We start from the raw sequence: 24415 nt of genomic DNA, 5'->3' as shown, positions 1-24415 counted from the left end.
AGCAAGTTTTCATAAAAAAACACATGAAACATCTCAGAGGTTTTGGTACTTGAAGTTCAATCTAAGCCATTTTCATGTTTACTTAACTTATTTTTACTGAAGCACAATTAGTTGTGGAACACACACACACACACACACACACACACACACACACACACACGCAGTTTTGCACACACAAAGAAAACAAGCAGCAGGCATTTATCTTGGCTCTCCCTGTGACCATTACCAATGGAACTTTGGCCTTTGAGAGCTGAAATACAGCGAGTTGGGTTTCTGGAATAGCACAGGGATTAAGTCATCTGAATGTCTTGTATGGTCTGAATAAATTAGACACTCAACAGGCTCCCTTAAAGTCATTGTTACACCTTTCCATAGCCATGAATATTTGATATGTACTTAATGAAGAGCAGAAGGAAAATCTAACTGTTGAGGCTATTCTAGGAACAGTAGAATCGGAGTGATTTGGCACAAAGGCTCTGTGCACTGTTTCACTGTTATATCAGCTTAGTGGCTGAGTGCTATCCGTAGTTATAGTAATAAAGGTAAAGATGGGAACTGAGAGCTTCTCACCAGCTCAATGCAGATCCTTCCCTTTGAAAACCCTCAGGAGGCTCTTTCATCCACATCTAAAGGACCTCTCGACAAGCAGCAGCGGCCTCTTTTTATACTTAATATGTGGCAGCCTTATAAACTCGACAGCAAAAAGAATTGTTTCTTTTCTTCGCCCATTCCCTCCGTCTCCATTTCGGAGCGCTTGTCACAGTCCTGAGACAAAGACAAGAGTTCAGAGGTTACGCAGGACCGGGAGGCACTGTGCCTATTTCCATGGAAGCAGGATTTTAATTCAGGCATCTCCTCAGTCGGTCGGGGTCCTGCCGTGTTATCACGGGTAACGAGTCATTGATGCTCTGCAGGGTATGGGCCCTGCTGCCATGATTAAGTCCATTGGCTTAGTAAGAAGAAAGATGGGAAACACAAAGATCTTTACTTCACACTTTCTCATCCAGAGAGGGGAGAAAACTAATGCAGATGAATTAAAACAGCTGAGACACAAAATTCAATCCGTTTCAGTTCATGACAGATGTCATTGCTAATTTAAAAATATGTTCAAAATGCTTCATTATTATATAAAATCCAGTATAGTTCTTATATCTGGCACTTATCAAGCTTCATCATCAACCCCATTTTACACATAGAGCATGTAAGCGATTAGTGTTTTTTTTAGCCCACTTTTACTTAATTAGTGATATGAAGGCATGCTGCGACCGGTTGCCCATATGTTCACCTTGTCAGAAAATAGCTGAGTGCTTTTACTGCTGTAAAAATGCTGCATAGTTGCGTTATGAGAGTGCCAAGAATGTCAAGAGAAAAACACTTTAGTGCCCAGTGGAACAGGGAGGGCATTTTCATTAAGGTAACCCATGGGAAGAAAGAGTCACAAGGCCAGTCTAAATCCCTGTGGCAACCAACTAAAGATTGCCCTTCAGGCACTCACCTGTCAATCATTGCAGGTTTCCCGTGAAAAGACTGCGATTAATCCTAGTAGCCCCGCATTTGTGAGGTCTGCTGCCCGCACAGCCCTTTCTACTGTTGGGTGGGTAAGGTTTATTTGTCAAATGTATTTCATTCTGAAGATGATTTTCCCTGCATATATTAAGTCAGACTTCTGCTGAGAAAGGAAAGAAACTGTTGTAGAAAAAAAAATTGAATCCCTGCTCCCTATAGTAACAGTGTGTGGTGGTTGTGTTACAGTGAGGGAAGTATTTTGGGTCTCTGATCAATATAAAGGTGTTGTGAGTGACTTTATTCTATCAGAAAATATTTCTGTGTCTCTTTTTGCGGTATAAGAGGTCACCGAGTAAGTTAATTCTAAAAATGATGTGGATCATAAAGTACAGTTTCATAACAAGCAACAGCATGTGGAATCTATCTGTATAGTAAAGACAGAAGAACTTGTAGAATCACTGACCCCATAGACTTCCATAATTAAATGAACAGCATCCATCCATGAATGTATTCTACAACTCACCCACTTATATTAAAGATTAGTTATACATTATTATAGTTGTGGCTGCTTTTAGTGACAGGTGGATGCTGACACAGCAGCTGTAGCCAGTAGTTGCTCATTTGAATCACTAAGTGGATTGCTTAATTGTATTAACAGCTCATCCAAAGGGACTGTGCTCCAGTTTTTGTGGGGGAACTCTATTTGGATATTACTTTCTTGAAATAATTAGCAGGTGCCCATGTGTCTCTCTGATGCACTTTTAAAGTCTATAAGTGCTCTTCGGTAACCAACCGTGCTTGTGTCAGCTGATATCCTAGCAGTCCAGCATCTCGTCCACCGGAAGCAATTTGCAGCAACGTTCTTACCAGAGATCATAGAAAGTGACATTTAGCAACATTATGATGACAGGTGAAATAACCACTGCCAACATGAAGTGGGTGAGTCCCGAGTTAAACTCTTCTCGACTTGCGAGCAACTGAAGCAGCTGCTGGTAAGAATAAAGGCTACAAGTGGTATGACTGGATGGCAAATGAATCAGAGAATTGCTATGGCCATGTCCGCGAGCAACTGACCATAAACAAACAACCAAACAAAAAAGCAAAACATGACGAGCGAATCAAATCGCTTCCTGTGTGAACGCCCCTTAAGACATTGTTTACTTTAATCTGCATGCAAGAAACTGATTCTGGAAGACAAAACCAAACCAACATTATGTATTAAAGTCCCACTCGCCATTTGTAAGATTTTGAAACTTTGGCCATCTGGAAGCATATTTTTCACAAGCCCTTTTTTAGCAAACAAATAACGTTTGTTACAGATCATATAGTAAAAGAATAACTAAAACCACACATTTTCCCAAGCAAAGAATACAACATAGTGCGACTGTTTTTATTTGGTGAGAAAATTATTTCTGTATCACCTAAAAAAAACCAAAAACCTCCTTACCGCTTTTAAGCTGTTTGCACTGGGCTTGTGCTGTTTCAGTTTATTCGTATTCCTGAAGGTTGCATTCTGTATACCAAGTGAGATCTGACCTCTTGAGCAGCAAAGAAACCCTCTCCCTTGATGGGGTTATCATCTAAGCTTTGTTAAAAGTCAGGGCAGTCTCAGGGAAACCAAGCACTGAATGCAGAGAGTGTATTAAACAGTTCTCTGACTGGGAAAGCCAGAGCCTCAGTAATGGTTTGTGTTAGGTTGTTATTTAAAAATTCTAATGAAATAACATGTGTGCCATGCCTCTCAATAGCCAACTTGCACTTATCCACCCACATGTGGTGAATTTATTAAAAAAAAAAAAAGTATTGGCAGAAATCCCATAATCACATCATCACTGTCAGAATTTAATCATCCATTTAGTGACAGAAGGAGGATTTATAGAGACATTTTTAAACTATGGATTCTTAAGGTAGTTTCCCAACAAACACACATTGGTAAAAGAGTATCGTTTTGCCACACGTATGAGGTAAATGTACTGGGAAAGGGGAAAACAGAGTAAGCAGTGCCTCGCTATCCTTGGAGCCAGTTTAAGAAATGCCTGTGTTCCCTCAGCAGACTGTAGAGGAGAACTAAAGGTGGAAATGAACTGGGAGAGGTCATTATTCCTGGCTCGAGTCTTAGCGATCCATCTCCTCTATGGACACCTACAGTAGTAACCGCTCCAACTCCACTACTGTTATCTAAATTTGCCCTCTCTCCTCCTCCTCCCTAACCTGTCCCATTCCAGCTCCTCCACAAACACCCTCACAGACAAATATACTGGTTCGGCTACAACAAGCAATACCGGCATTAACGCTCACACTAACATTTTTCCCATCACATCTCAAGATATCACACGTTTGAGCATTTGGGCTTGTTAATATTTATACAGCTCACATTTCCATACTTGTCATGCAGGCAGATGCAGAGCATATGGCTTGTTGTCTGTAAGTGAATGATTGAATAATCAGTTTATAACCTTTAGTGGCTCATTCTCCAGGTGTGTCATTCAAGCCTGGAGCGGATATATACTGTGAAAAAAGGGAAATGAATAAATTACATCTGATAGATAGTTATAGTGCATGTGGAAAAGCAGAAGAGCTCATAATGACTTCTCCGTAGAAGTCTTGCACTTTGCTGTGGAATATTTTTTTTCTCTCCCCGTTCTTTATTTTCACACCCCTTTCCACCCCCACACTCTTCTGTACACTCTATTTCTGACACAACAGCGATGAGTAATGAATGGTTTTGCTTTGCAGTGGTTCTTAACAAGTGAGAGGATTGTATACAGTGTGTTCTGTCTATTGGGCTAATTAGTGTTTTGCTGGCACACCCAGGCAGAAACATCACACTCAGTGGCTACTCCTACATTGCTGCTCTAACCAGGTCTTCAGCCAGTAATGTTTGCTAGTGGGAGAAGAAGTGACAGTGGAGGCGCACCGAAGCTGCACTCTTATTTGAAAGCTGGGTGGTTTAAAGGACGTAGGCCACCTGGGTAGTCATTCAAAATAGAGCTATGCCTCACTGAGAGCAAAACTAATGGTGCACCGAGGGGCTACAGCTCCATTTATTAAGTTTTGATTTTAGACATTCAGGCTAAGGTCGTGGAGTTACATGTAAAATAAAATAACGCAACATATCAATGCATTTAGCAGCTATAAAACACTGTAAAGGTTTACCTTATGAACTCCATGAGATCTCAATATGTCAGTCTTGTTTAGCGCTCATGTCTGCTGACCCCAAGTGGTCGTGCTAAAAAAACAAATTATGTTGGATGCATGGATGAGTGGATGGATGGATAGATGTTTCAATGATGGATGGATAAGTGGGTGGTTGGATGGATGGATGGATGTACAAAAGCAGAAATTAAACATCAGGTATGTTCCTTCCTGGAGAACTGCATCTTTAGTGGAGACTTCACGTGTTGAGTAGATTCTCACCGATTCTGTGAAGAATACTGCTGTCTGTTTTATCACATCAAATTCCACTCATTATTCTTTAGCTGCTTATCTTACTCTATCAAAATTAGGGGCTGTAGCCTATCTGAGGGGAGTACACCCTTCAGTCCCTCCTTGTGATGAGACTCCATCTTCAAAGCTCATGAACCTTTCCAATATAAAACAAGGTGTAACTTTTCTTGACTTTATTAAAGCTTTTCATGAGTAAAACTGCAGAAAAGCATAAACCCATACTAACATTACTGTGACTCCACTTTGTGTAAAGCCCTAACACTGACAGGAATGCAAAAGGATATAGAGTCACTCCATACCAAAATCAGTTATTTGGCTTCAGTTAAATTTGACCAAACTTAAAATGTCATTGTACCAACATTTAAAACACAATAACTGAGAATACTCACGGACAGTTTCCAAGGCAACAACATAAACCCATCATCCATAGCAGAACAAGCTAGTCACACCATGTGCTCTGCCATGCCCCACTACCACTGACTGCACTTTCTTAATGCCATAAGGTGGCACTGTGGTTCACGAAACTTCTCAAACATTTGCATGCTTTGATACCAAGAGCAGCTCAGCATGAGCTCATCCTCCAGTGTTTACCAGTGCAACAAACTTTTGGTTCTCAATGTCTAATACTCTGCCCCAAACAACTTATTGCGTAAAAAACCTTCCATGAACTCTTTATTTTTCAGTAATAATGGGAACAAACGTTAGTATACAAACCTAGCTTTTTGTGTTTGCATCTTCATGTGACATTATCACGGTGTGGTTTATAAATACGTTTTCTGCGATTTTCATTTAAAAATGAAATAAAGGGTTCTGGTATAATTCATCTGATTGAACAGGTAACCCATGTACTTTAAAGCAGTTGCTGAGGCCTTGGTTCAAATCTGCTCCAAGGCCATTTACTGCATGCCTTTGGCCTGCTGTACCGTCTTCTCTCCTCTATCTGTCTTAAGTAAAGGCTAAAAAATACATTAAATTAATCAAAAACTGACCAATTCACCATTTCATTTGTTCCATGCAAATTTCTACAAGCTACATTTCTTGAACAAATTTGTCTTTCCAGTGGAATAACCCAGCATTTTATATTTGCACGAGATTTGCAAACTTCAGATGATCCCACCTCTGAAATAATTTAGTCTAGTCCGTGCACAAGAAGTCAATGGACTTTTATTGGCTTCAATGTCTTTAATTTTCTTAATCGATCCGTATTATTTGTGTAAATACAATTCAGTATGTTGATCTGTGAATATCGATGTGATTTTTCTTTGTTAACCTCATGCTTTAGACTTTGTCCCTTCTCGTTCATCTTAAATCTTCCTTTCTTCAAGCCAAAGTCACTTGTTTGTAACATTTTCCCCCCAATCGTCCATCTTTCTTCTTTCTTGTCCGTCCTTGCCTCTCGGTGATGATGTATTAGATATATTTTGGAACACTAGTGACTGCCCTCCTGGATGTGCACCTGCTCTCCTTCTCACTCATCTGTCTTTCTCCTCTTTGTCTTACCATCTCTCATTTACCTGTCCCCCTCCATTCCTAGTTCTACGTGCCCCCCACACCCTACACTCACTTTCCCTCTCTCGCTCACTCTCTCACTGTGTGTCACTTGGCTGTCTTCAGCCAGACAGGCTTTTTCTTTATGGCAGCTGACATGTGGCAATTTCCTTTCGTTAATGACAAGAAATGTGCCAATTACCTCTCCGGATGTTTTACTGCCAATCAGACGCTAACGAGCTGTGAGCGTGAGCATTTGGATGTGTGTGTATAACTTTGTGTATCTGTGTTTATGTCTTTTGAATCTGTTGGCATGAAAGAAACCTGAACAAGTTCAATGTGACATGAAGTTTTCTGCACATATGCAATTAGTATACAGACTGTGTAGCTTAGTTCCTTTAAAGACTGGTACTAGATTAGATCATACAGAAGTATGCCGTGCTATGATTGGGATTCTGTTCAGTTCAGGTTTATCTATATAACGCCAATTCACAACAGTAGTTGCCTCAAGGCACTGTATTATTGTAAGGTAAAGAACCTATAATGATACAGAGAAATCTCCAACAATCAGATGACACCCTATGAGCAAGAACTTGTCACCAGTGGGAAGGAAAAGAGGGACACAGGACAAAAGATGCACTGTTGAGCTGAGCCAGAGATTAATAATAACTAATGATATACATATAAACAAACACATAGTAAGTGAAAAAAGGTGAGTGAAGGAGAAACACCCAGTGCATGATGAGAAGCCCCCAGCAGCCTACGCCTATTGTAACATAACTGAGGAAGGATTCAGGGTCACCTGATACGCCACACTTATTACACCACATATGCATAAACAGACAGTCTGCAAAGAAGAGTCTGTAAAAACACTTCCACCTGAAAAAGCACAGGTCATGCTAAAAGTATTCTTTCACGACATATACAACTTACACACAATATTACACAATACACACTATACTTATACATACACAATATTACAGTTTTTGATGCTTGCATGTTGCACTTTGAATTTTACAAAATTTATGTGTGTGTGTGTGTGTGTGTGACTGTGTGTGTGTATGAATTTCAGTGGCCCTAATCTTCTTCTGCAACATGTAGCTTTACCTGTTCAAAGTACGTTTCAAATTAACGGAGCATATGTGATATTGTACAAAGAAACCCTATCACATGAAGGAACATGCCAAAAAATAATGGTTTCATCCTTTAAATGTGCAAATTTGCTGCTTTTACTTTTAAGAAGTTTGATAATAAAACCTGCTTAAGCTACCTGTCAGCAGCAAACCTCAATTAAAAAAAAACCAAAAAACCAACAACATTAAACATGCATTTTCAGCCAAGTCTAAAACTTTTGTGATCTTTTCGAATGTCCGGAGCATTATCAGTTGCCTGACAAAGAAACCATCAGTCACAGCCCTGTAGCCAAACAACCTTTTATAAATGAGTCCTAAATATAGTCAGTACAAAATAATCGGTGAACCATTGCTCAGTTTAGCTCTCTCACACGTTTCCCCCTTTTGACATGAGTTTCTACCACTTTATATTTCTTGTCACTCTGTCTCCCTCCCACCCCTCCATCTGCACTGAAAAGCGCTTTTGTTCAATTTTTAATTACCTTCTCATATAAAAGTGCTCTTGACATCTGAACACAGCAAATTTGAAGAGGCAGCCTCTGTGATTGGTGCAAAATTGGATAACCACCTCTTTGTATCAACTGTCAATCTCTATTCTAAGAAGAGACCTTTCACTTTTTAATTCCCTGTGCCCAACACACACTGATGCAGGCACCAAAAGAGAAAATATTTATGTCAAAAACAACAACAACAACGAAAAAAAAAACAGCCATTGTTTCTCCTGTTTGCATCATTAGATTGTTTGCTTTTGGTATTGCTTGTGTGTGGGAACAAAAGACAAAAAGTGGCAATCAGATCACTGTCAAATCTTTGTTCTCTGAACATAGGGGTCCTTCTTTCTGGTAGTGCTCGAAATGTTTTATTCATTATTAAAGACTGAGGGTGACACACACATGTACAGAAAATGTATGGGACCCGTACTCAGTAACTCTCCTGATGCCTGCACTTAAATTAGTCAGTTCTACATATATAAATATACGTAGAATTCTATACATATGTATAGAATATAAACCTTCTTGTTATATTTTTACAGTTACAGTTTGTTATTGCCTTCTTTGTAGTGAAATCGTGGTAATGTACACAGCATATGTGACTTAGTTGTGTCGGTATAAAATAAGAGAAACTTTGTAGAAGATGTCTGACTGACACCTGAGCTGCTGTCAAAATAATTTAAAGAAGACAGCTCAATAGCAGGAAACAACTAACTATAAACACTCACCAGCCACTTGATTAGGTACACCTTGCTAGTACCAGATTGGACCCCTTTTTACCCTCAATCTGTCCTAATTCTTGCACAGTTCCTGCAGATTCAGCAGCTGTACATCCATGATGTAAATCTGCTGTTCTACCACATTGCAAAGGTGATCTATTGGATTGAGATCTGGTGATTGTAAAGGACATTTGAATAGAGTGAACACATGAATGGATCTGAATGACATGATGTGTTACCCTGCTGGATAAGTGTGTGTGTGTGTGTGTGTGTGTGTGCGTGTGTATATGTATATGTAAACTCTGTTTTTATTAATGATCTAGACAGAAGTCTAATGAACTAGGTTAACATAAAACATTTCTTTTTGCATGAGTTCCTTGCAGAAATTATTATTTTTTAAATAATGATGTATCTGTGAATGATCTATCTCCTATATATTGCAATATACAGTCTGTCATGCTGCACTTTGTTCTCAAGGGAGAGAAATGTTTAGTTATATTTAATAGACGGCAAGTGATGGAACTGCGTCCCTCGTGGCTCTGTGAGATTGATTCGACTGATACGTGTTTATAGAGGAAGAAATTCATAAGCACCAAATGAACAGTGAATATACATTAAGCTTACAGTGGTTCACTGAAATGCTCAGTTGATATTGTGTTTTAAACCCCGTCTTTTTTCTGATGTAAGTGTGTGATGGGGATAAGTGCCTGTTGATGTGTTGTATGCAACAATTTGGGACTTGTTTACTGAGAATTAACTGTGAAAGGAAGTATTTAAAGTCTGTATTTTAAGATAAGATAAACTTTACATAGCAAAAACTAGAAAAAGAAAGAGCAGGTAGTCTTGCTGAGGTGCGATGCCGGTGATGCTGATATCCCAGTGCATGTCATAGTGGGTCTGTATTCTCTTTTGAGAAACTCCTAACAATGCCGGTCTTACAACAATGGCCAGTGTATTCTACGTTTTCACAGCACAAAATGCTGTTTCTGTGTTGTTGCCTAAGAAATTCAAAAACAACAGTGACTGTTTTGTCTTGGCCAGTCTCATATCAGGTTATTGCCCTACTTTTTGCGATATTCTATCTCTCATGAGAAAGCCCCTTTATAAACATCCTGCTTATCTTTCTCTGTAGTCCTCCTTGGTGTCTTATCTCTTATCAGGCCCTGTTACTCATGGGCTATCACAATGCACAGGAAGTTAGCTGTTTGCCAGGCCTCTTCATCACTGGACAGTTTCTTTGAAGAAAACCAGAGAACCAGGAAATATTTTGAATCAAACTGGCTGCGGACTGTGAGGCGGCACATGTTTTTCTTTTCTCTCTTCTTGAAGAGAGAAAAGGGATCTCGGTGAATTACAGCAAATAAAGCCTCCAAATGATCTTCTGTTCCGCGATAGTGCCTGGAGTGCAATATCAGTTTCATTTGGAAAAATGAAACTCAAAAGAAAAGGTCAGAGAGCTTCTCAGCCTGAGGAATTCTGGAGAGTTTTCTTGTCTCTGTTGTCTGACAGCGCCGCTGTTACTGCGGCGCTTTGTTCTAGGGGGAGAATAAAAAGAGCATGATAGCTATTGACTTTTTGTAGCAGGACCTCAGAGTAAACATAGTAATCCTGGCACTCACAGTTATTTGAGAGGTTAGACAGAAACTACACAAAAACCATCACTGTTTAAACACTTCACTTTGATTTTTGGTACAATTTAATGAGGTCAAACTGTCTTATATCTCCTTTCACATCCTCCTTTTTTTTAAAAAAAAAAAAAATGCATTTCTGTTGCCTCCAAGCTCGCAGTTTTCTTTCTCACTTTCACTTTCCTGATTTCCTTTGTTTGGTTTTTTTGTAGGTGGAGTGGCTTAAGAACGAGGAGGTTATCGACCCTGCAGACGACAGAAACTTCTACATCACCATCGACCACAACCTCATTATTAAACAGGCTCGCCTCTCTGACACGGCCAACTACACCTGTGTGGCAAAGAACATTGTGGCGAAAAGACGCAGCACAACTGCCACAGTTATTGTCTATGGTAACCTACAGTCTTACCTTTCTACACGTTAATACAATTCGATTCAAAGTAGTTTACATGTGTCTGACCAGCTCATTGTTCTTACCAACCACACGGCTGATTAGTAAAGTGAGACACTGGTGTTGAGGAAACTTCCTTTATGAAGTTCAGCTCGGCTCAAAGTAAAAACAAATTTCAAAGTCACTCTGCATACTTTAAATCTCCCCCTCTCTCTCTCATGCAGCGTGTAACATTCACTCATTTTGTTCCTGCCAGAAGGTGTGCAAGGAATGGAAGATTTGTTTTTTTTCTCTTTTTTGATCTGCAGAGGTGCTGATGTGGCTGAGCTGTACTTAAAGAGACCCCTGCTGTGGTTTCACGCAGCCTCGCCCGCTGTCTCTCTAACATCAGCTAACATGACTGTTATTGCACAGCACGGTTCTGACGTTAAACTTCAACAGCTGCTGGAGGCTACTTAAGACAGAACAAATGACACGTGAAGCAAATGTTCCTTTGAACCTCAGACATTGTTCTTTTTTTCTGTAGAAATGACTACTGGCTTGATAGCTCATTTAACTGAGGCCAGCAGAGTTCATCCTGTGCTTGATAGAACTTTTCATGGCTTTGCCAATTTAACTCTAAAAGGGAATAATAAAACAACTGCCCTCTTTCAGGTGCAGAAGTGCTTACAGATTTTATTCACTTTGCACGAACAGTGTAATGCATATTTCTAAATGAAGGTGGCGTATAAATACAGATGTGCATATAGTGCACATACCATAAAGGTGACCAGATGTCTGATACCATTATCAGAGTTTAGCTTCAAAGCCAGAATTTTCTCATCCTGTTCCCTTATCTCTTCCCTGGACTTACTGCATGGTTAGTATTATAATAGGAAGGCAGTGAGACAAGTGTCTCCTCAAGAATTTCATGTTACTAGCAGAGTATATTAGAGCCAAGTGTCAAAAAAGCACTTTGATGTCAGCCTGTCCTTTTCCTTTCCAAAGAGGACTACACAAGCATTCGTGTATACCCTGATTTCCTAAAAAGGCTGGGACTCTGTCTTAAGTGTGAAAGAGATTGCACTGACCTATAAATCAGTTAAACACTATATTCATCTAAAAGAAAAAGCTGAACATGTCAAAATATTGGATAGGCCAACAAAAAACAGTTGTTTAATGCTGCTAAAAAGAGAATCAGGACCCCCTGGAGTAACCTCTTACAATCTGTTCAGTTAATCTGCAGTGTTTCAGTTTGGGGATTGTATCATTTGTTGTATATACTGTAATATCATTAAAGGATTCAGAGAATTTGGATAAATCTCAGCACACCAGGGTAAAGTCTGCAAATTGTTATCGAATGGCTGTGTCCTTTGGCTGCTCATGTGGCACCAGATATGATTCTGTAGTGGAAAAGTGGAAAACACAGCTTGAGTTCAGAAACACTTCTGAAAACCTCTGCAAATAAAAACAAATGGTATAAAAATAAGATCCAGAAACGCTGCAGATTTCTCTCTGCCTCATCCTGTGGGCGATGAGCTGAAGGTGAGAAGGATGGTGGTCTTGTGGCCGGTGCACAGCTTAAGAGTATCAGTATCAGAAATGGTATGGGGGGAACATTAGTGCACATGGTATATGTGACCTGCATTGTTGATGCTAAACAGTATGTACATGTTTTGGATATGGGTCTGTAGTAAGTCTGTAGTCCAGGTGCTAAACTGGCCTGCCTTTGGTTCAGACCTGTTGGAAACATTTGGTTCAATGTGAAACAAAAATAGTTTTGCAAATCTTTTGCATTTTACACAGTCGTTCAGCTGTTTTGGAAATAAGTCTCTTTTGGAAAGGGGAAGCATAAGTTGACAGTGCTATTGTACAATATTACTGTACATGAAAGTATACACATTTCCCTGCAAAGAAGTGTGAGAAAACCTAGAGAATAAGGGCTATGCCTAATACTAGTGATATATAAATTAGAAGGAAAGGGAGCATGTTTATATCCCAGAGGTTTCCAGCAAAATCCCAGACAAAGATACTAGAAACAGTAAGTTGATAAGAAGAAAATGGCAGGGAGAGAAGAAGAAAAGAGGCGCGAAAGACAGAAGATAGAGTCTTTATTCATGGAGGAGACAAAGCAGACAGTAAATAAATGTGGGTCTTCCCCCAGAGTCCAATATTTTGGGCTTCACTCATAAGCATGTCACATTTGAAGGTCTGAGACTCCAAGGGGCCTGGTTCCACCATCTGAAATGCCACAGACTTGTTCTCAGCCACAAGCCCTGATGTCACTCCGCGCTGGATTTAGTCGCTGACAGAGATGGATGAGAGAGGGAAGAGAGGCATTAGAGGGAATCAGTGAATGGAAAATGCAGCAGTCTGACCAGAATTTACTGTCTGTCTGCAGTGCAAAGTAATTGCCCGATAGTTTAAGGTCAAAATGCAAAACAAAATGAACAATATTGGTACATTATATAGTAGGCAAATCACTTGAACCTCTGAGCTGGGCTTTCTTAGACAGTCAAATTAATGAGCTGGTCACTGAAAACAAACATGCAGAGTTTTTAATTTCATGGGTTTAGTTCTTTCACTCTAATTCACACACATTTGTGTTTTATTTTATTATTCAATTTAACAGTTTCACAGACCATAATCAAGTTATACTTAACATGTTTTACCACCGTGTGTTTCCAGTGAATGGTGGATGGTCGACATGGACAGAGTGGTCAGTGTGTAACAGCCGCTGTGGCCGTGGTTACCAGAAACGCACACGGAGCTGTACTAACCCAGCGCCACTCAATGGCGGTGCCATCTGTGAAGGGCAAGGCATCCAGAAGCTACCGTGTAATCCTCTCTGCCCAGGTATTAAAATGATAACACGCCCATGTGTACGTGGGCGTGTTGAGTTCAGGTGCACATAAACGAAATGCATTCAATTTGATGCGACTCTGTACGTTTGCACAAATTCCGCCCAGTTCGTGCGTCCACCGCACCCACTCCACCTGCTCGCGCGCTAAATTCATCTTCATCTTCTCATTTGTCATCTCGTTCACTCGACCCTCATCTGTCCTGTCTGTTATGTGATAGTGGATGGCCTGTGGACAGAGTGGAGTAAGTGGTCCACCTGTGGGACAGAGTGCACCCACTGGAGGAGGAGAGAATGCAGCGACCCAGCACCCAAAAACGGGGGAAAGGACTGTGAGGGCATGGTGCTCCAGTCTAAGAACTGCACCGATGGGCTGTGCATGCAGAGTGAGTACCCGATTAATCCTCTGCGACTGTCTGACCTGCCAACAAAAGAAATCTCTTCACCCTTTGACCGGGACTTTCACTGTGCTCTTTCATCACTGCGCGCTGTGTTTCACATCCTCACATAACACGCTCACCCTGTCCTCACCCAGTCTGTTTCACTTCGCTCATACATAAACAATAAGACAAGCCGAAACGCCTCTCTGTCCTCTGCACTTGATCTGTTTCTCTTTATTTTTATGTACACAACAGACAAAAGCGTTTTTGATCAAAGCAACATAAAATCAAAAACCACCACACATCTTCCTGTGTCAGTTCTATTGCAAGCATAAGTACCCGTTTAAAAAAAAAAAGTACTTGGCCGCAAGAGGAAGCAATCTAACTAATTATCCTTGTCATAAGCTAAGAATTTGGGAGGTATATTTGAAAATAATAAGTCATTATGCACTAATTACACAAAGGGGAGGGGGCACAACGACTAAACTGCTTTGATTACTACCTTTACTGAAAAACTCTGGATTCCTGCGTCCAACGATAGGAAACACAAGGCCACAAAGTAGCACGTGTTTGGACTCGCCCTCTTTTCCGAGCTGGCCTTTATGTTCACTGTAAAGTGAACAAATACATATCATTTGGTATTACAATAACTTAAAAAAAAACACAAAAGACATCCAGATGCACCAGCATTTTTTTTTTCTTTGCTTTTACTTTGTCTTTCAAGTAGCAAACTAAAGCCAGTTTGTGGTGCAGCCAGATATTTTTCTGCAGGCAGAGAATTGTTTTCTTCTCCTCTTTGTTCCAGTGAAGTTAAAAACAGCCACGCACTCCAGTGAAGCCAACAATCCTGCTTCCTCTGCCTTATAACACATTCACAGATTAGAATCGAGCCGCAGTTGCTTTGATGCACGTTTGTGTGTATGTGTTTGCATGCGTGCCGCAGTATTATGTTGTTACAGGGTGAAACACCTACATCCTAAAACATCAAAACTAAACCAAAAGTGCTAGTAGTGATTCTGTGCCTTTAATAAAAAGAGAGAGTCTGTGAAAGGGAGAGAGCATCGCAGAGTAAGTGAATTAAACTCTGTGTCTAGTTGCATAAAATTCCTATTTAATAAACATCTCTGTAGGTGTAGGACCCAATCGCTGTCACAAATGCCTCTGTCGTGTGTATAACCTATTACAGATGGTGATGTGACACTAATAATATAACAGCAGCTCAGCTGCTAGATGTATAAAATTTGAGACAGCTAGCGACTGCTGTGTGCAGCAGATCTGAGTTTTTGCTGCACCATAAGGTTGTAAACTGCTACCTGTTGATGTGGTGTAGCGTAGGTTACATCTTCAGATGCAGATGGCTGGTGGATCTGTATGCCTCTGAAGTAGATGCCTGCCGTCACACGCATGTTCTATATGTGCTAAGGACGGTGTTCAGGAAACGTTTTAACATCAGAGAGAGGTTGCATTAGCTCATTACGAGAGGGAGCACATATGTAAACGGCATATAGAAGCACGAGAGAGAGAGAGAGAAAAAAAATCAATAAGAAGGCCGTGACAGATGTGCTGTTATTTGTCTCTCTTCGTCTTGTTTTATTTCCCTCTGCAACACAACATATGTTCACCCCACACTTCCCTGCCCTTCTGTACACCCTTTGCAACTCAGCCTACACCAAAAGCATTAGTTCTTGGTAGATTGATGGCTAGTTTTCAGAGAATATAAAGCCATAATGATATAGATTTAGGATCATTTCAGAGATTGATTTTCTTTCTTTTCTTTTTTTTGGGGAAGCTAAAAGGGTGAAGCCACTTATGTCAATGCTAATGACCATTTCCACAAGCATTTAGGAGAACGGCCCATTATCTGAAAGCTCATGTTATGGCAAATATGATTGGGAATGGAAGTTGTGTGCAATCTGAACTCACCTTGGACCGCTGGTCTGCTCCCTCTAGTGCAGGGCCGTGATCTGAGCAAACACGTGTCTGTGGATTCCATTGCAGCTTGATCTTATTTTCTGTTGTTTGAATTTATTTAAATCATTTCAATTGCAGTCCATCACCAAAATCCACCGAAGGAATTTGATAGACCAGACCTTGAAATAGAACGTGGTGCTCAGCTCCATCACTGCCTCCTGCAGAAATACAACTGACTCGCGTCAAAAAGAGTTGTTATAATTAACTTTGCAGCTTGTTTATCACATTTAGACTGTCAGGGAGTTTTCTGGGTGGGAGGGGTTGGATTTAACAAAGTTATGTGTCTTTAAATTGATCTAGAAAGGTTGCACTCTGCGTGTTTAGAGAGAAGTTCCCAACTCTTACACATGTAGAGTTTTCACTGTTCACTTAGCCTGACCTGTCTAAATCTCTTTTTTGCACTCCCCCTGTGGTCTGCAGCTCTTGATACTGATGTTGTTTTTCAAGCCTTTGGTAACCCTGCTCTCTGACACGACATTTTCTCTGACATATTGATCTAGAGAGAGGGGAACACCAACTCCAGCAAGGGGACACGCTTCATTGCTATCGAACACCAGAGGCAGGACAGCCGTGACTCCTAAGCTTCAGTTCAGACTCTTAAGTTTCAGTTCAGCCTCCAAACACCATAAAGTTATATCCTCTGTGTTTTATATGCGGTTTCAAAGATTAGTTAAAATGTCAATAAATATTATTTGTCATGTAATTAGCAATTTCATTAAACATAGAAGAGTAAGGAGCCTTTAAATAACGTGACAAATGACTTTCTCTTCCCCAAATGACAGTGTATTTCCCAGAGATTGGAAATCTGTCACATTCAAAGGAGTAATTGTTAAAACACAGACAATGATTTCCTGTACTATGCTTCCCTCTTCCTCTCCCAGCTCTGTGTTGCCAATAAAGAATAAACTTCGGCGATCTGACGTTTCCTTATGAGCCCACCCACTGAAGCATGCCTTTATGTCGGCTGTGCTGTAGACTCGGTTGGGCTGAATAGAAACTCCACAGGATGGGTTCAAATGGGCCATCAGTTAGACTGAATGCAACAGCCGACCTCCCCCTGCTCCGTCCCGGCATCCCGGTTGCCTGATTACATGTACACACCAATCCCATCTATCAGGCCATTGATTTTCCTGTCAGTCCACTTGTCTGCCTGTGGCTCTCTCCCTTTTCCAATAAGGACTTCATTGTTTGTATAGTTGTTTATGGATGTCCCAGGGAGACTGAATATTATGTGTGCTTGTGCACTATTCCTGGCTCTGTCTTTCTAGCCTGCTTTGCACTTCATTTCAGTAAAAAACCTGGCCACAACAAAAAACAACCAAGACCCCAGTTTGGGCCAAAAAACACACACACACACACACATACACACATAAAAAAAACAACCTATCTTAGCTGAAGATTTTTCTAATCTCTCAATCGCATGTCTTCAACTTTCCACATCACTGTCCTTCAGCCCTTTTCCACTTCCTGCTTCCCTAACATAATCATTCCTTTTATCTCGCGCACTACCCTCTCCATCCACCTTCCAGTGACAGATGAAAGGCTGTAGGTTCTGCCGACTCGGCTGGAGCCCACACTTTATCAGCCCCACCATCCCCCTCACCTGCCAGCATCAGTCCTGCTGCTGCTAAGGCACTAAGCCCAGTTGATGGATCGCGCCACTCTCTTACAGAACCTCCATGTTTCCCCTGCTCTCCTCATCCATCTCCATACACAGATATAGAGAGGAGGGGCCAAATCAAGAAAGATCGCTTCCCCGTGCCATCACTCCTACTCATGAGTTTGTTGCTGTCTCATTTGTTGAGTTTGTTTTTCTGTTGGAAATTTGATTTTCATCATCCCTCTCCTCCCCCCCACCCTCATCTTTCTCTCTTCCCTCCCCTTCTCCATACCTCTCGCTCTACTATCCATATCCGCTTCTCTCTTCAAGGTTCCTTATATCAGAAGTCCTCTGAGGCAAAAGACAAGAGTGATATTGGAAATTCATGTGAGTTATTGTTTTGTTTTGTTTTTTCCCCCCATTTAGTTCTTTTTTCATTATTTCTGCATTCTTGTCACGTCTGCCTTTGTTTTGTTTTTTTTTTAAGGCATCTTTAATGCTTTAATGTGCACGACCTGAATTTGCAGTCTTACATACAGATTTTCCTTTTTAGCAAAAAGCAACATTTCAGAAATAGCCATTTTGCACTAAAAGCATAAAACAAAACACAACAACGTGTCCATAAGTAAAATGAAAAACAATGTTTGCGAATGTTCTTCTGTGTCCACCAGCGAGTTATTGTTGCTCTTCTGTTTTTTACTTCATAACCACCTCAGGATATGATCCGTTTTGATCGCCCTAACCCTTTCCTCGTAATGTGTCTGTGCTAGCAGGCTGCTTGTTTACAGCCACGCTACTATTCTCGAAGTAAGAGCTGACCCTGCTCTTTACCCTGCCGAACTTTGCCTCACCAGCAGCTCATGCACTGTGTCAAGCAGACATTTTAACCTACCAGATAGTAAAGCTTTCGGAAATGAACATTGTTTATTGATCAGTTACCAGGCAAGAGCATAAACTCAAAATAATATTTGCTGTGACCTCCATTTGCTTTAAAATATCACCAGTTCTCATAGAAATATCCTCAGTATGTGTGTGTGCATATCATATATATATATATATATATTTCAAAATTCTCAGCTAGAAGAATTTTTGTAGGTTGTTCTTGCACAGTTCTTCTGTGGATTTCGGCTGCTTTAAGATTTTTGTCTCTTCATGTATAATTTAGGGCTGACTCAATGTTCTGGTCGGAGTGAGGGGCGAGGCTCTGTAAGACTGTTGCTTCTTGGTTTTAAAGGTCTTTGTAAATCTGTCTGTTTTTGGGTTGTTGTTAGTTTAAATGTGACCTTTTCAAAGAGCCCATTTGTTGGTATGTGCTATGGTTAAGAATTTGCACATCTATGCTGATTTTCTTTGGGGGGTGGGGGCATTATTTTCCATCTCTCACCCATCCCTTTGTAAATTTTTGCAACCTCGCTGAGAATGAAGTGTTCAAATAATCCCTTTCAGTTTCATTTCTTGTACTTTCCAACAATGGCTCATGTTCAAAGCGATGTATTAATCTAAGTGATACGTTTTAATGCGTACACTTAGCAGGTTGCTGCCTTTATCATCAATGCATGAATAGAAGATTATTCGACTGAGGGGATATATGTTAAATAACTGCGGGGAAGCTTGGCAGAGGGAACGCAGTGAAATTACATTTTCAAACTTTCATCACTGACTCCCTGCTCTGTTTTCTGTTTGTGTCTGTGCTAGAAGAAGGATTAGAGGATGTATCTTTAATGCGATGTCTCACTCCAGGCTGAAAAGTCATGGCTGGGACATGCATGTCCTTCCTCACAGAAAACATCTATGGGAGCACTACAATATTAAAACCCTTTTCCCCCACTTAAATTGTAGTCTTTCAATAAAAATTACAGAAATGATCTTTAATTGAAATGGAGGTCACTCTAAATATTATTCAATAGGGATTCATCAAGAAATTAAATGTAATATGATTTAAATAAGTGTTGAATAGTGGACTTATTTAATTACATTGAAATCCTTTTTATGGAATAAAAATCAAACCATAAGTTACTGGAAATGAAGCCAGAAAGGAAGTATGTGATTAAAATGACACAACGCGTGACTTTCACTTGTCACGAAAGCACTCTGCTCTTGGTTTCCTTTCGCTCCGCTCCTTTATCCTCCTTTGTGCGCGAGAACACAAGAGACACAGACTGAGTGCCTTCTGTATCCCTGAGACACACGAGGCTAATTTACACAAATGCTCGGCCATCGTGCACGTCTTCAAAGCGCCCTGTATGGATTTATGGGTGACACTGCCATCTACTGGTGCAGATATTGTGCAATTTCAACACACACATCATCTCAAAAATTGTTGTGTCTGCCCGATCACAACACCTTTTTGTTCTCCTGTTGATAAGAGTGTGTTTGTAAGCATTTGCTTTGGCGTTTGCCTTTCTTTGGACAATGACTTCACTTGTGCAATGTCCATGCATGTGTTGAACAATACGTGCATACATGCTCATACATGCCTTTTTGACATTTCGTGTCCTCCACATAAGAGCTTCACCCCCATTTGTCAACTTGGTGACAGTGAAGGACATTCCTTATCAAACACCAAAGAGAGTTCAGACTGTCAGTAGGCATCCATTAAAAGGTTTGATCTTTAATGAGAGCCCGTCCGAGTCTGTATTTCTAAAAGGCACATATATCCATGCCAGGCCTACTAATCACTGAGGCTTCTCCAGCTGGATAGTGGACAGAAAGTCTCTGGGAGGGAGACGGAGATGAAAGACAATTTGAGAAATGTGAGCCATGTCTAGATCTTATCTGCAGTGTGTAAGAACAAAAACAGAGACAGACTCTGAACTTCAGCACAGAGCATGGTAATTTGAAGATGAAAACATCGACATCTCTGTCTTCAGAACTTTTGATCTTGGTTCTGAGCAGAAATCTTTGTGTCACTGGACCGCGGTGGAACAGCCTTCTTTATTAATTGTGCTGTTTAAATGAATTTTTGTCACCATTTACTTTATTATATGGTTATTACATTGTTATTTTATCAAGGTCTTGCACATGACACAGTGCAGTATGTATTATTTCAAGAATTCTGAGGCCATTTTTAACATTCGCATACAAGATAGTGAACAGATGTTGGCGTGCCTTTTAGTGTGTCGCACATGTACAAGCAAACAGTGAAAAAAGGCCAGATGATGTGTGTCAAACTAAGTTGCCTGCATCATTATCTCGCCTCAGTTTTAACAATCAAGAGAGCCTCGTGTTTTTTTCATGAACTGTGTTTCCCACAGCAGGTCAGCATTAATCAAAAAAGACTGGAGCTATACTTCGTGCATTTATTTCTCAGTAGATAGTTATTAATATCCGGCTCAATCGTAAACCAGGATATTACCCTGCTGATAATGGCTTCATCACAAGTCCTGCATACTGAGAGAAAAAGGCTTTATGTCATAAATGGAAGCATTACGAGATCTTAAAAGACTATTTTTTTTTTCTGTCTGTGTTTTTTGTCTTTCGTCCCCAAACTCCTTCTCCAGTGGCCCCCACTACTGATGATGTAGCTCTTTATGTGGGTATTGTGATAGCAGTGATCATGTGCCTGGTTATCTCCGTCGTCGTGGCACTCTTCATCTACAGGAAGAACCACCGGGACTTCAGCTCTGACATCATTGATTCCTCTGCCCTCAACGGAGGGTTCCAGCCGGTCAGCATTAAGACCGCTCGCAAAGGTGAGTTATACGAGAGAGGCGTGTGTGAGTGTTTGAGCGTTGGTTTTTCTATATATCAAAATGTAACTGCATCTCAAATCGGTACATAAATAGATTAAACTTTCTTCTGTGTGAAAGGTAAGTGCACCTTTGCTGTCCTAGAGTTGCCCCCTTTAATCCAAGGAACTTTTAGATCCGTAACTGTGTCACTGGCTTAAAAATGTTACCATTTTTTCCAAGTAAAAATCCCTTCAGTTGCAAGATATTTGAAGAAAAGGCCATTTGAACGGGATTCTATAGCCCTCCATTTGTTCTTTTTGAGCCCATTATTAGTGGATTTCCTTTTGTCACTAGTATAATTATCCTGTTAGTTTCAGCTTTTGGGCAAATTGTCTCACAATATCTTCATTTGCTCTTTGATATCATGAAGAATTAATTGTTAAATCAGTCACTGCAAGCTGCCCGGTCCCAGATGCAGCTAACCCTAATCCATTACATTTGGTGAGCTGTTTTTGGTCTGCGCCAAACATTTTTATGTATTCTGACCAAACAGTTCTGCCCTCGATTCGCCTGTCTACATCACATTATTCCAAGACGTCTGGTTCGTACCTGTATGTTCACTGGCCAGCTGTGATTTTGCTCTAATGTTCTTTTTGGACAACTTTTCAACTTTTTCCTGGAACGCCTCTCACGCACGTCAGATTTTAAGATTTTTTGGTTGTATATTCAAGCACTTGCATCCCAACAGTTGCAAAATAAACCCACAAATCATGGGATCAAGTTTTCAAGCATTCCTTGATGACTTCTTTTTTGCATCAGACAGTCTGCTTTTGCTGTGGCAGCTGTTCCCACACATGGAAATAGCTATTATTTTACCAAGAAGTGTAATAAATTTAACAAATGAGGCAAAACTTAAATGCACAAAGTTTTGAAAGAACCTAATGTGCCAAATGTTTCCTCAAAACCTGCCCAAAAACCGTGTTAAAAACTGAATATTTTGTTTCCATAAAATTAAGATACAGAAAGTGGCTCCGTGTATTGTTGAAGCTTAAGCACAATTCAATCCTCTTTTAGTAAAGGTGTTGCTACTTAATGGTACAGACTCAGTTCAGCAGATTAAAAGAAATGTAATACTCGACCTTAGACACACCTGTGTTGTCAGGCATATGGAATGACTTTCATTAGTGCTGGCATTAATAATAGCTTCATTATCTTCAAAACATTACCTTAACCCACTGAGACACGTCTGACTCTGGAGGCACGTGCGTCAGCCGTGGTGAAACTATTAAAATGCTTGCTGTTGTGATGGGAGGCCACATTATGCCCAGTCATTAAAGCACAATAAGGCCAGTCTCTGTGTAATTAGATTTGGACTGTTGATGCAGGACTTAAAGTAAGTTACATGCATGAGGACAGGTCACTGTGAACTGGCCAAAAAGACAGCAGGGAGAGAGACAGAAATATGTAACTGTGTTGTAAATGATTAGTGTGAGCTTTTGGAAAGAGGAAATAAATAAATAAATAAAAGCAGAAGAGATAAAAATACAATGAAGAGACTAGAGACGAAGCTTTTTAATGTGGGACAATTCAAAAAGATAAACACCATCGAACAACAACCCTTGTTAAAGGTGCTGCTTCTGTCACCGCTCTTATAAAGTAAAGGATAATTTGAAGCCAAGCCTATTTAAAACAGCTCCCGAGCAGAAGGCACTTTGGTTAAAGAATCTACCAATATTCAAGCTTTTTCATTTATTTATTATTTTCTAAAAGAAATCCAAACTCTGAAACTGTATAATGAAGCTGAATTTATATGAATAACATTATATTTAAATCATTTTACTTTCTGTTGATTATATATCCTTAACATTATCCTTCACCTTTACAGATATAGTTAATATATTAAGTATTATAATATAGATCGATGTTACTGTGGGGTTATTCATATTTCATATGTTTGAACCACCTGATCATGACAGAAACAATTGGTGGTGATTTAAAAAACAGTGGTGTTGGAGGAATCATATAAGCTGATCCACTTTACTTCCACCTTATCTCTGTCTTTCCTAAAGTAGCCTACTAAAAGCTGTAATTTATGTTCTATATACTGTATGAAGCATGCATAAAGCACATCACACACAATTTGCTGTGAAGAAGATAATTCATGGGTGGAAATGTCACATCCACCACAGTGCTCAGTGCAAACAAGGGTTAAATTGGAATTTGTAATGTTGGGGGGGGGGGGGTCTCTTATTTCAGTGTTGCCATCGGTGCGCGTGCTGTGTGCAGGAGCAACAGTGACAGGGGAAATATCCCTACATGCAAAGACAAAATTAGCGTGATTGATCTAATTTGACAGAGTATGTGAACTATAACAAGGTCTGATCTCCGCTGACAGCTCTCTGCTCTGAAATGTGGCAGTGTGTAACAAATTCTCATGTCTCTGTGTCAAATACACAGTAGGAAAGATGGTGTAGGAACTGGTGTTTGAATAGAAGAACCAGTTAAGGGAATCATTGAGATTTTGCGTTTTATGGTGCTAGACACAGGCATTAATGATGTGCTAGGAGATGATTGTGTTAGCTTTAATTACCAAGAAGTGGTGCAATTTGAGTTTCTGTGATATTTTGCTCAAATCTTGTTTGCTGGTCATGACATTTTGACTTGAGCTTAAGCCTGCAAGCCACGTTAATGCGACACTTAGCTGAGATTATCCCTTGTTAAGTAGGTCTCAGTTTCATCCTGCAGTCCGTGGCACCTGTGCAATCTAATTAACAAAAGAGGGGGGAGGGGGGTTATCTGAAACCTGGTTTTGGGGGAAACCTGAGGAAAATATACAGTTTTATATGAATGAGAGCTGAAGCATATTTTGTTTAATTTCCTAATACAGATTGTGAAAATATGGGCCATACATTCTTGGAGATGGATATTGCAAAACATGCCCTCCAGTGACACACTAGTACTTGCACTACTTCTAGTTTATTACTGGAACAACTTTTCTGACTCTCATTAACATTTGCATCATTTAGAAACTTGTGAGGGGGTGGAGACAGTGGAGAAGCTGGAGGACAGAGAGGCCCCCACTGACCCTCGCTCCACCCACTCAGTCCAGCTATTGAACATTTATCCTACTGGGTAAACCGAACATTCACG

At 40.3% G+C, this 24415-nt stretch overlaps 1 protein-coding gene across 2 annotated transcripts in view; it reads left to right on the top strand.

Moving 5' to 3' along the window:
* unc5cb (unc-5 netrin receptor Cb) overlaps nt 1-24415 on the top strand; it is a 126136-nt gene that overhangs the window by 83745 nt on the left and 17976 nt on the right. The window contains exons 5-9 of one of the 2 annotated variants that reach the window (XM_024803381.2): nt 10625-10805; nt 13472-13639; nt 13865-14029; nt 17925-17981; nt 21095-21286. In XM_024803381.2, coding sequence (XP_024659149.1) covers nt 10625-10805; nt 13472-13639; nt 13865-14029; nt 17925-17981; nt 21095-21286 — 763 coding nt within the window. The remainder of the gene's footprint in view (nt 1-10624; nt 10806-13471; nt 13640-13864; nt 14030-17924; nt 17982-21094; nt 21287-24415) is intronic. The other variant, XM_024803382.2, reaches the window with a different exon arrangement.

Source organism: Maylandia zebra, linkage group LG7, assembly GCF_041146795.1.
Source record: "Maylandia zebra isolate NMK-2024a linkage group LG7, Mzebra_GT3a, whole genome shotgun sequence".
Lineage (NCBI taxonomy): Eukaryota > Metazoa > Chordata > Actinopteri > Cichliformes > Cichlidae > Maylandia > Maylandia zebra.
The sequence above is the reverse complement of the archived record's forward strand: the minus strand, read 5'-3'. Positions and strand labels throughout refer to the sequence as shown.